At 44.2% G+C, this 13,332-nt stretch overlaps 1 protein-coding gene across 1 annotated transcript in view; it reads right to left on the bottom strand.

Moving 5' to 3' along the window:
• The window catches only part of elmod1 (ELMO/CED-12 domain containing 1), a 46,142-nt gene that overhangs the window by 19,272 nt on the left and 13,538 nt on the right, over positions 1-13,332 (bottom strand). Inside the window, exons 6-7 of the mRNA XM_008304555.1 lie at positions 4,631-4,764; positions 4,366-4,434 (exon numbers count right to left, since the gene is read on the bottom strand). Of these exons, the coding sequence (XP_008302777.1) occupies positions 4,366-4,434; positions 4,631-4,764 (203 nt within the window). The remainder of the gene's footprint in view (positions 1-4,365; positions 4,435-4,630; positions 4,765-13,332) is intronic.

Genomic DNA, 13,332 nt, shown 5'->3' with positions numbered 1-13,332 from the left:
TAGAATCACCAATTAACCTCAACATGTTTTTGGACTGTGTGGGAGGAAGCCAGAGAACCTGGAGAGAACCCATGCTGCACGGGGAGAACATGGAGACTCCACGCAGAAAGATTCCGGTGCCCCCACCGGGACGCGAACCGGCAACCTTCTTGCTGCGAGGCAACAGCGCTACCAACATTTGCCCAATGTTATTAATGTTATTAAATAATGTTTAACAGCTCTGAGCTGCACACTTAACTAAATCTGTTTGAAAATAATATAAACATTATCTAAATTTTCAATACAGTGGGTTTACTTAAGATCTCAAGAAACAACCAGGCAGCTCACAAGTCAATCTGTCTATGTGAGATGAGCAAAAACACACTGAAATCAATCGCAATGTGAGTTTAAAGTGTTACTGGTATCTATGGGAACTAGCAGAAACACACTATAAAGATATATATAATATACCAATAACATATTGAAATGTTACCAGTGTAAGAAGTGAAGATTATTAATGTAAAGCGATAAATCATGATCCAACTGATTAACACTAAAGCTCACATCTCACTGAATTATGATGGCCTTTGATATAAAGTAATTGTGTTATTCCATCTTAAATCTTCAAGCGCTTCTGCTTGACCATCTCTGATTTGCTTAATACTTTATCATCATTCATTATGCATTTTTAAAATGTGAAACTTTGGATTGATATAGCACGTATTTTTAATTCTTGTTATTTTTTTGTTTCTTTTTTAACTACCTGTCAACTCACTTTCAACACGCTTTCGCACAGAGAAATTTAAGGCTGTTTGAACAACAAAATCTAAGAAACTATTAAAGATAAAAGCCTGAAATTTTCACTGTCATTTCATTGATTTAGATTTCACAATACTGGACAGGTAGGTCAGAAAGACTCTGATTATAGGCGAGTCGAAATATGAAAGAAATTTAAAGTCGTCCTAAAAAACTTACATCTTTGAGCTCAAATGAACAAAAAACATGATAATGCAGAAGTCAAGTTTTTCATTTTTAAAAGCAGTTTTGTATTATTGGGACATGCAACTACATGCAATTTAGAAAATAGCTGCATTATCTTTTTTTTTTTGTTAGTTTGTGCTCAAAGACGGGACTTTTATAACTTTTTTCATAACTCTACTCACCTATAAACAGAGATTATTGAACCTACTTGTCCAGTGTTATAGATTATGAATCAATCCTGTGCTCAGAAATAACAGTGAAGAATTTGAACCTGAGCTGCAAGGCGGTGCAGATGGTAGCACTGTTGCCTCGCAGCAAGAAGGTCACCGGTTCACGTTGTCATGTCTCGAACCCGTTGTTAGGTTTTTGTCTTGTATTATGTCTTGTGAGTTTTATTTTGAAAATCTTTTCCGCTTCTGTGTCAGGTGACTTGCCCTTCCTCCTGTGTTCCCTGTGTCTGATTGTCTACCTCGCCCTAATGTTCTCCACCTGTTCCTCGTTGCCCCTTGTGTGTGTATATATAGTCTGCGTCTCCCTTTGTCCTGTGCCAGTTCGTCTTGTTCTACGTACCAGATCAGTCGTCCTAGCCATCCATGCCACGATCTTGCCAAGTTCAGGTTTTGTTTTCTTTCTTGTATTTCCACAGTCTTGTTAACTTTTTATTTGCTACTTTGTATTGCCTCGATTCTGTTAATGTTTTGTTGCTACTTTGTAATGTTAATATCCTGCCAAGTTAAGGTTTTGCTTTTTGATTTTCCAAATAACTTGTTTCCTCGTAAGAGTGATTTTCGGTTTTGATATTTTCCTCACTTGAGTGACATTTTGTGTTTATCGTCTTTGCAGAGATTTTAAGTTGATACTTTGTCTTTAAATAAATCCGTTAAGAGAACTTTGAGCCGAAGTGTTTTGAGTCTTGCATTTGGGTTCACGTCCTTGACTCGTTGTGACACACGTCCCTGGTGAAGACACCTGGGATCTTTCTGCATGGAGTTTGCATGTTCTTCCCGTGCAGTGTGGGTTCTCTCCAGGTTCTCCGGCTTTCTACCACACAGTCCAAAAACATCCATCCATCCATTATCTATACACCGCTTCATCCTCACAAGGGTTGCGGGGGGACTGGAGCCTATCCCAGCTGACTTAGAGCGAAGGCAGGGGACACCATGGACAGGTCACCAGTCTATCACAGGGCTACATTTAGAGACAGACAACCAAGCACACTCACATTCACACCTACGGACAATTTGGAATCACCAATTTAACCTCAACATGGTTTTGGACTGTGTGGGAGGAAGCCAGAGAACCCACGCTGCACGGGGAGAACATGCAAACTCCACGCAGAAAGATTCCGGTGCCCCCACCGGGATGCGAACTGGCAACCTTCTTGCTGGCGACCTGTCCAGGTTATCCCTTGCCTTTGTCCTAAGTTGGCTGGGATAGGCTCCAGCCCCCCCGCGACCCTAGTGAGGATTAAGCGGTGTATAGAAAATGGGTGGATGGATGGAATTTGAACTTCAATAGTTCCTGAGATACTGTATTGTAGTTCAATCTTAGCCTCAAATTGAAATTTGCAAAATGTGTGGGCAATATTTTAAGGAAGTTTATCTCAGAATGTATTCAAATTTAAAGCTAAAATTTCACCAATATCTTTATAAATGTCCGTATTTTATGCTAGAAAAATATTTAGGTTAATCAGAGATGGATGAGCAGCAATTGTTGACTTTGTATATTTTTGGTGTATTTTGCATATTATGAAATGCTTTACTGTTCGTTCCTTTTAGACTTTATTTCTAACTAAACATGTAAGGTAATACCAGTCATGTTAATTTAATATTTTGAGCTTTTCCTGGCTTCCACTTAAAGTATTAAACTGCCACAATTCCATACTTTACTCACTGAATCCTGTAAAAAGGACAAAATCTAAATGTTTTTGTCCATCTAACCACATTTTCTGACATCTCTACTCTGTCTGTTCCTCTCAGCACAAAGTCTACTTACTACTGAAAACATATATGGTATAAAAATGGAGACAAGCATCTTTAAAATTCTCAGTATTTTCCTAACGTTGACAGAGTGCTGCCTCCATTAGTGCGACTGAGGCATGTTCTTCTGTTTTGGCCGTGTCATTTGTTTTATGCTGATGAGGCAGCTGAGTGTTGTTGACACATAAATCGTGCTCAGTGCAGCTTTAGATGCGTGAACCTAGATGAGGAAGCCGTGACTGCAAGTGAATGAGAGTGAAGTTTAGTACCTTGGCTTTCTGTGTGTGATCCTACAGTGCATGAGACAAACACAGAGGGAGGACATGAGCAGAAACGGAGGCAGAGGAGGGGAAAGAAAAGAAGAATCTTTAGTGGAGAAATGAAACAGCTCACTGAGATGCAGATGACAAAGCAGCAGCAGTCAAAAGATGAGGCAGTGAATGACATCAGGCTGTATGAATGAGTGAATATAATCAAGCAGAGAAGAGTTATGGATGAGTCAGTGCAAAGGCAAGTAAAGCAATTACACCAAGTGTGCAGTAGATTTTAAAGCTGCTCTGAACATTTATTACAAGATTGATGTTGTGCTATGTTGTCTACACTGTAAAAATAAAAAAATAAAAATGTCAGAATCTGACAGCAAAGGTGCCAGAAAAAAGATGTCTAAAATAGATGGAAAACTAACATTAAAAAATGCAAATATGGTAAAACTGTGAGCAAATATCTGAAACAATGACATTTTTGTAATTTTACAATTATAAAAGAACAAATTATCATGTGTAAAAAATGTAAAAGATGCAAAGATTTTTTGGGGGGATTTTTGATGTGGATATTATTTCAAATTTTGAGATTTTATTTTTTAAATTTTTTTTTACAGTCAGCATGTAAATTAAAACTTTTTTCTGTGGTTCAAGAAAAAAGGTAAATCTGGGGGAAAAATCCAATTGCCTTAATATACATTTTCTTTTTAAATAGCAACAAATATCTGTAAAATAAATCATATTTTTTGCTCATTTTAATTTAACAATAGATATCTGTAAAATAACCGTAAAATGTTCAAAGATTTACAGGTATAAACTGCAAAAATAAATCTTTTTTATTCTTGTTTTATTTTTTACAGTGCACTTGCACATCCAGAAAACAAAGATTATCAGTATCACTATTATCAATACTTTGGGTCTTTAAATTGTGGTATAATTTCCACGTTTTTTTGTAAGAATAATTTAAACATGATCTACTAAAACCCAACTAAATTTAGTTTAATTATACATGTTTCTATGAATAACCTGCCATGAATGAACTCACATTTAATTAGTGTAGTTTTATTCCAAGAAGTAGTTTAAAATCTGAAAATTAAGCCAAAAGAGATGCACTACACTTGCTGTATTCCTTCAATGTGAGACAGAGAGAATTGAGATGCACGTACTTGTGCTTTGGTTGAAGGGAGTCGTGGAGCATCTGCAGAGCAGTGGCCTTGTCATGTTCTGCAAAATACCTGGACAAAGATGGAAGGAAATCTTAAGATCACATTCACATATGTGCATATCTATTCTTGTGCATTTATTGTCTCAGCTGTACATTGTTCTATTAAAAGATGTCTTGTTTGAGTGCATTCTGTCTGTATATCCCATTATCCCAATTGTCCTGCTGTCAGTCTGGTTTTAGACTGTGATCAGCATTTTGCAGCTTACAGCAGGTTGTGCAGGCCCAGCAGGCCCATTCCTCTGAAGTCAGTCTTGGGATCGCTGCCTTGGAAACCGATCTCACACCACTGTTTGGAGATCCGGCCGGTGAGAGGAGTGTCAGGACGCAGCTCCTTCCATAACTACGACACACAAACACAACACGGCTCAGTGCGGCTGACTTAATATACACTGTTAAAAAAAATAAAGAGAACACTAAAATATCACATCCTAGATCTCAATTAATGAAATATTCCAATTAAAAAATTTCATTCATTACATAGTGGAATGCGTTGAGAACAAAATAACATAAATATGATCAATGTAAATCAAAATTATTATCCCATAAAGGTCTAGATTTGGAATCATACTCAAAATAAGGTGGAAAAACACATTACAGGCTGATCCAACTTCAGTCAAAATGAGGCTCAGTAGTATGTGTGGTGTCCACATGCCTGTATGACCTCCCTACAATGCCTGGGTATGCTCCTGATGAGGCGGCGGATGTTTTCCTGATGGATCTCCTCCCAGACCTGGATTAAAGCATCAGTCAACTCCTGGACAGTCTATGGTGCAACGTGGCACTGGTGGATGGAACGAGACATGATGTCCCAGATGTGCTCAATTGGATTCTGGTCTGGGGAACGGGAAGGCCATTAGCAGTCCATAGCATCAGTGCCTTCACCATGCAGGAACTGCTGACACACTTCAGCCACATGAGGCCAAGCATTGTTATGCATCAGAAAGAGGCCCCAGTGCACCAGCATACAGTCTCACAATGGGTCTGAGGATCTCATCCTGGTACCTAATGGCAGCTAGGGTACCTCTGGCTCGCCCATGGAGAGCTGTGCGGCCCTCCAAAAAATGCCTCCCGACACCATTACTGACCTAACGCCAAACCAGTCATGCTGGAGGATGTTGCAGGCAGCAGAATGCTCTCCATGGCGTCTCCAGACTCTGACACGTCTGTCACATGTGCTCAGTGTGAACCTGCTCTCATCCATGAAGAGCACAGGGTGCCAATGGCGAATCTGCCAATCTTGGGGTTCTCTGGCAAATGCCAATCACCCTGCATGGTGTTGGGCTGTAAGCACAAGCCCCACTTGTGGACGTCAGGCCCTCATACCACCCTCATGGAGTCTGTTTCTAACAGTTTAAGCAGAAACATGCATATTAGTGGCCTGCTGGAGGTCATTTTACAGGGTTCTGTCAGTGCTTTTCCTGTTCCTCCTTGCACAAAGGCGGAGGTAGTGGTCCTGCTGCTGGGTTGCTGCCCTCCTACGGCCTCCTCCACATCTCCTGGTGTACTGGCCTGTCTCCTGGTATCTCCTCCATGCTCAGGACACTGTGCTGAGAGACACGTCAAAACTTCTTGTCACAGCTTGCATTGATGTGCCATCCTGGATGAGCTGCACTATCTGAGCAACTTCTGTGGGTTGTAGACACTGCCTCATGTTACCTCTAGGGGTGAGAGTACTGACAAAATGCCAAAGTGACCAAAACATCAGCCAGAAAGGATGAGAACAGAGACATGGTCTGTGGTCACCACCTGCAGAACCACTCCTTTATGGAGGTTGTCGTGCTCATTGCCTCTCATTTCCACCTGTTGTTTGTTCCATTTGCACAACAGCAGGTGAACTTGACTTGCAATAAGTGTTGCTTCCAAACTGGACAGTGATTGATTTCACAGAAGTGTGAATGACTTGGAGTTACATTGTGTTGTTTAGGTGTTCCCTTTATTATTATTTTTTAGCAGTGTATATATACGGTATATAAGGAAATCCTGGAGGACAACCTGATGTCATCTGCAAGAGAAGTGAAACTTGGGAAAAGGTTTATTTTCCAGCAACACAATGACTTGAAGGTCGAGCCTCAATGACCAACTACAACCTGCAAGTGGAGGATCAGGCAGCAACTATCAAAAATATACCGATTATTATTGAAACTGAATGATTCAATCTTCCTTCTAACTTCAAAATGGTACGTTGACTTATCCAGTAACTTTAATGAAAATGTATGGTCACAAATATGCATAGAACTTTTATAATGACTAAGAATTCAAATATGCAACTAATAAAATTCAAAATTCTCCATAGAATTCAATATACAGGACAAAGAATGTTCAGGATGAGTTTGTCACAATCAAATATCTGCTCACATTGCACCAAAAATGCGATTGATAACTACTTCCACGCCCTGTGGGCTTGTCCACCTGTCCAGAGGTCTGGCTTCAGGTGTGTGATGACTGGTGGATCCCTGGTGTCAGGGGTGAGTATCTGGGCATTGAGGTGGGTGCTGGCCCACACCGAGTGGCCGTCTGAGGTGGCCTGGTCCTCCCGGGCTCTTTGTAGGCCTTCTGCTTGGGGTAGGGGGGTGGGATTGGCTCTCGGGCTCGTGTGGCCCTGGGCCCTGTGCCTGGCCTGCCCCGGGTGGCCAGTGTCCGGCGGGGTCGGCGGCCGCTGGTCCCGGCCTGTAGGGCCTCTGCCCTGCAGCCGCTGGAGCCCGGTGGGGTCAATGGCTGCTGGTCCCGGCCTGTTGGGGCATCTGACCTTCGCAGGGGCTCGGTAACATTTGCACAGTTGCACTCATGCTTCAACATTCCTCACCCGACATATTCTGAAAGATGACACTGCATTGTCAGCACTAATATCGTCTTAATTGTTTGCTTTGTTTATTTTATTTATTTCTCATGACATATGTAGTTTGCTTTGGTTTTTGTTTTGTTTTGTGTATTTGTTTGTTTCTTTTGCCTCTTTCATTTTTGTGTGCATATGTAAATCTTGTGCTCTGGTATTCGTTGAGATTCCGTTTTTATTTTAGTTTGTTCATCCTTTATAGGTGCTCTTGATGATTATCAGCTCTGTTTTCCTGCAAAAACCGTAAGATGTTTTCTGTTGTATGATTGTACAGGGGTTCGTTTCACAAAGCAGGTTCAACAAACTCTGAGTCTAATCCTGAAGTTTGAGTTGCTCTACTCTGAGATAGGAAACTCTGAGTTTCTGGTTCTAGAACAGCAGATTCGAGTTAGTTTCATCAACTCGGAGTAGTTTCACCTGGAGTAAAGCGCGTGCACCACCACTATAAAAAGCCAGCATCAATGGAGCCCCTATTCGACGAGTCACCATGGCAACGGGGAAGCGGAGGGGTGCATTTTTCACCCACTAGAATTGGAAATCTTAATGTGCTCACTTGGCAAGTTTGAACGCGTTTTTAAAAAGAAGAACAACACCGCTGCAGCTGCAACACAGAGGGAGACGGCGTGGACAACATTGCTGCTCGGGTCAATGCTTATATGTCGTCCTTTAATCACAATAATATTACAGGAAAACTGCTTGAACGACAGCCTATTAATTTATTTCATTTAGGTGCAATCCCGCAGGGGAGAAGCCCACTTGGCAGCAGCTTTAGATGAAATATAAAAACACTGTTCAAGTCTGAGGTTGCAGCACAATGTCATTAACAGAATAGAATTTAAAATTAATTTAACAGATCTCTACATCATTCACCTGCAGTCCTGTGGAACTCCTCCTTGATGGCTCTGACAGGTGTATGTCCAGGGAAAACGACAAAGATGGTAAAAGCCATTTTAGGGTGTGTCATGTCTGTCAAGTTTCTGTTTTGTGTGCACGTTTTATGTCTTGTCTTTCCTGTTTAATTTTGAAGTCACTTCACCAGTTGTTCTGTTTCAGCTTTACTTCCTGCACCTGTCTTGTCTCACCTGTTCCCTGATTACCTCCCCGCACCGGTTTCCCATCCATTACCTCGTGTATATTACCTTGTGTGTCTCACTGTCTCGTCGCCAGTTCGTCGCGCTTTCACAGTCTTCGTATCAGCGTTTTCCAAGTCATAGTCACAGTCTGTTTGTTACAACCTTGCTTCTGTTTTTGGACCTTGCCTCTTGATTTTTGGATACCTCCGCCTGATTTGACTGACCTTCTGTGTACCGAACCCTGGACGGTAATAAACCTGCCTTTTTGCTTGAACCTCTTCTGTGTTGAGCATTTGTGTCCACCTGCCTGTCATCAGTGAGTTCTTGACAGAACGAACTGGCCAGAATGGACACAACCAATTCAGATCCGGTTCGTCACGCCATCCGAGCACAAGGTAAAAGACTAGCGGAGCAGGAACAGCAGCTTGCTGTCTTATGCTCCAACCTGAGAGACCTGGCCGCACGGCAGGACTCGATGATGCAAAACCTGTGCTCCCATGTTAATGTGCTCGTTGAGCGGTTCAACCACGCGGCTCCGGCTGTAGCTGCCCCAAGCATAGGAGCGGATCCTCCGCCTGCCGCAGCCGCCGCTGTTTCACTGCCTGACGTCACCACCATGCCATGCTTGCAGCTATCCCGGCCCCAGAGATTTTCAGGGAGACTCTGGTGATATCAAGCCCTTCCTGACCCAATGTGAGCTTCATTTTGAACTGCAGGCTTCGGCCTTTCCGACTCAGCGCTCTAAAATCGCTTTTATTATTTCTCATCTGTCCGGACGTGCTGAAGCCTGGGCCACGGCTGAGTGGAGTCGGCACACTTCTTCATGTGCCACACTCGCAGGATTCACCAAGGCGCTCACACAGATCTTTCAGCACACTTCACCAGGTTGAGAGGCTGCCCGGGCTCTTCTCAATTTGAAGCAAGGTTAAAGCAAAGTCACAGACTATGCTTGACTTTCGCACACTAGCTGCAGAGAGTGAGTGGAATGCTACTGCACTAGCCGATGCATTTTTTCAGGGACTGTCAGGAAATATCAAGGATCATATGATCGCCATGGATCTGCCGGAGGACCTCGATTCACTCATCGCTCTTGCCATCAAGATCGACATGAGGCTCGCCGAAAGAGCTCAGGACCGGGAACGTTTTTTGGTGCGTGTTTTGCCTCACCAGGACGGCAGAGGCTCCACGTCAAAACGACCCGACAGACTTCGGCCAGCCCCCGCCTCCGTCTCTTCACCAGACAACGTCACAAAGGAGCCAATGCAGCTGGGAAGCACCCGTCTCCCCCAAGAAGGACGACTGCGCCGACAGAGGGATGGGCGTTGTTTCTACTGCGGGCTGTTAGGACATCAGGTGGCGGATTGTCCTACCAAGGCTACTAAATACAGCACCAAGTCTTCTATAAGGGTGAGTCAGAGCACCACGACTCACAACCCAGCCCACTTTGAAGTCAAGATCAATTTTTGCTCTGACAATACAACCATGTTAGTACCTACGTTTATTGACTCAGGCTCTGACGCCAGCCTCATGAACTTTTCTCTGGTCAGGAGTCTAGGCCTGCATCAGCTTCCTTTGGATCACCTCCTTGATGTGAACGCTGTTGATGGCAGCCCTCTGGGCAAGATAACTCACCGTACTCAACTCGTTAAGATCATATTTCCTGACAATCACATTGAGGATATTAGTTTTCACATTTTTCCTGCCTCCATCTATAGATGGATGGATTTTTTTCCTGGATGGATTTTTCCTGCCATGTCTCATTTAGACATCCTGGGACACCCCTGGCTGATTAAACACAACCCCAATTTTGATTGGGTCAAAGGTCAGGTTTAGTCGTGGGGCCAGAATTGCTACAGATCATGTTTCCCTTCCCTGTCCACTCCAACTCACGATAATCCTGATCTTTCATGTGTACCCACCTGTTATCATGATCTTGTGCTGGTTTTCAGTAAATCAAGGGCCAAATCATTACCCCCTTATCGGACTTACGACTGCAGTATTGACTTACTACCAGGTGCTATTCCACCTAGGGGCAGGCTGTACTCCCTCTCGTCCCCAGAACGCGAAGCCATGGAGGAGTACATTCAGGACGCGCTTGCTGCAGGGATTATTCGTCCTTCATCCTCGCCTGCAGGAGCAGGATTCTTCTTTGTGGACAAGAAGGATAAAACCCTGCATCCTGTCATAGATTATCAGGGACTTAATGATGTCACGGTCAAGAACAGGTACCCCTACCACTCATTTCCACAGCCTTCAAGCTCCTTGACGGAGCCAAAGTGGTTTGACTAAGTTTGACTTAAGAAATGCGTATCATCGAGTTCGCATTAAGGAAGGAGATGAGTGGAAGACCACATTCAACACACCCACCGGACATTACGAGTATCTGGTCATGCCATTTGGTCTAACTAATGCACCTGCTGTGTTTCAAAACATTGTCAACGATGTATTACTTGACATGCTCAATATGTTTGTGTCTGTTTATCTAGATGACATCCTGGTATTTTCCCCTGACGAAGAGACACACATAGGTCATGCCCGTAAAGTATTGCAAAGATTACTTGATAACCTGAGAAATGTGAGTTTCACAAGTCCTCTGTGTCTTTCCTGGGGTTTGTGCTGGCTGAGGGAGAGATCCAGATGGATCCCAGTAAAGTTTCTGCAGTTGCAGAATGGCCCATACCATGCTCCAGGAAAGAGGTTCAAAGGTTTCTTGGTTTCGCAAACTTTTACCGCAAATTTATCCATAACTACAGCTCCATTGCTGCTCCCCTGCATAACTTGAAATCAGGTGTTTGTCTGGTCCACAGAATGCGAGACCGCTTTTAGTCGCCTCAAGAAGAGCTTCACCTCAGCGCCAGTGCTCTCACTCCCAGATCCTCGCCATCAGTTCATTGTAGAGGTTGATGCCTCTGACGTGGGTATTGAAGCAGTTCTGTCACAGATTAATCCAGGGAACGGTAAGATGCACCCTTGTGCATTTCTGTCCAAGAAACTCACTAGTGCTGAACGCAATTACGATGTTGGTGACAGAGAGCTGCTGGCGGTTAAAGTGGCTCTGGAGGAGTGGAGGCACTGGATAGAGGGGGCTCAACAGCTGACCATAAGAATTTGGAATATCTTAATATCTTAAATCTGCCAAAAGGTTAAATTCTAGACAAGCAAGATGGTCTCTTTTCTTTGGTCGTTTTAATTTTGTCCTCTCTTTCCGCCCTGGTTCAAAGAACATCAAACCTAACTCCCTCTCTCGTATTCATGACCCGGATAACTCCAATCAGGCCCCCAAAACCATCCTCCCCAAGTCATGTTTCGTTTCTGCCTTCTCTTGGGGAGTTGAGGACAAGGTTAGAGGCTAGATCGGCCACTGCTAATGTCCAGCTTCCCCCAGAATGTTCTGACGACAAATTGTTTGTAATTTCTGAACTTCGGGGAGAAGTTATTCACTGGGGCCACACCAATAAGGTAGTCTGCCACCCAGAGATCCTTAAGACCCTGTCAGTGATCCAGCAGCGTTTTTGGTGGCCTAAAATGAAACAGGATGTCACAGAATATATCAATACCTGTTCTGTATGTGCTATGTGTAAAGTTTCACATCAGAAACCACAAGGGGAGCTTCAACCGCTCTCAGTACCTAAACGTCCTTGGTCTCATATCTTTAGATTTTGTCACCGGACTCCCTCCCTCTAATGGGAATACTGTGGTTTTAACAGTTGTTGACAGATTTTCTAAAATGGTACATTTCATTGCCCTGCCTAAACTTCCTTCAGCCAAAGAGACTGCTGAGGCCCTCATCCAGCATGTTTTCAGGACCCATGGTTTTCCGGAGGATGCGGTCTCTGACTGAGGCCCCCAGTTCATTTCCAAGTTCTTGAAGGAGTTCTGCAGTCTGCTAGGAGCCACAGTCAGCTTATAAGCAGGTTGCCACCCACAGTCAAACGATCAAACTGAACGCCTAAACCAAGAATTGGAAAAAGGACTACGAATCACAGCATCGCAACACCCCAACACTTGGTCTTCTCAACTGGTTTGGATTGAACTAGCTCACAACTCATTGCCATCGGCATAATCTGGTTTTTCTCTGTTTCATGTTGTCCATGATCACCCACTATCTCTGTTTCCCTCCACAGACCCTGTCAGCCCTGTCCCGTCGGCCCTTTCCTTAATTCGTCGCTGTAAGAGGACCTGGGAGTGAGCTCGCCAGCACCTCCTGCGGCGGTCCGCCGCCTATAAGACTGTGGCAGACAGAAAGAGATCGGCAGCCCCCACGTATGCAACGGATCAAAAGGTCTGGCTCTCGACAAGAAATCTGCCACTCAGGGTGGAGTTTCGCAAGCTCGCCCCCAGGTTCATCGGTCCCTTCCCTATAACCAAAGTTGTTAACCATGTGTCTGTTCGTCTGCGTCTCCCCAGGTCCATGCATGTTCACCCCACCTTTGATGTCAGTCACATCAAGCCCTCACTCACCAGCCAGCTCTGCCCTCCGGCCAAGCCCCCTCCACCCCCCTAGTTCATTGACGGCGGGCCGGTTTTCACAGTCAGGAAGCTCCTGTCTGCCAGTCGTCGTGGCCGGGGATCCAGTACCTGGTGGACTGGGAGGGGTACAGGCTGGAGGAACGGTCCTGGATCCCCTCACGTTTTGTTTTAGACCCCTCTCTCATTCGTGATTTCACGTTTTGTCTTATCTTTCCTGTTTTATTTTGAAGTCACTTCACCAGTTATTCTGTTTCAGCTTTACTTCCTGCACCTGTCTTGTCTCACCTGTTCCCTGATTACCTCCCAGCACCTGTTTCCCATCTCCCCTTATTAAGGCCCCTCGAAGTTGTCCTGTGCAGCTCTGTCACTGTGTGGTTTGGAGCAGCCACACTGCAGGACAGAAACAGGCTGCAGCGTACAGTCAGAACAGCTGAGAAGATCATCGGAGCCCCCCTGCCCTCCATCCAGGAACTGTACTCCAATAGAACCAGGAAGAGGGCAGGGAACATCATCACAGACCCCACTCATCCTG

This window comes from Stegastes partitus, unplaced genomic scaffold (genome assembly GCF_000690725.1).
Source record: "Stegastes partitus isolate 25-593 unplaced genomic scaffold, Stegastes_partitus-1.0.2 Scaffold2252, whole genome shotgun sequence".
Lineage (NCBI taxonomy): Eukaryota > Metazoa > Chordata > Actinopteri > Pomacentridae > Stegastes > Stegastes partitus.
The sequence above is the reverse complement of the archived record's forward strand: the minus strand, read 5'-3'. Positions and strand labels throughout refer to the sequence as shown.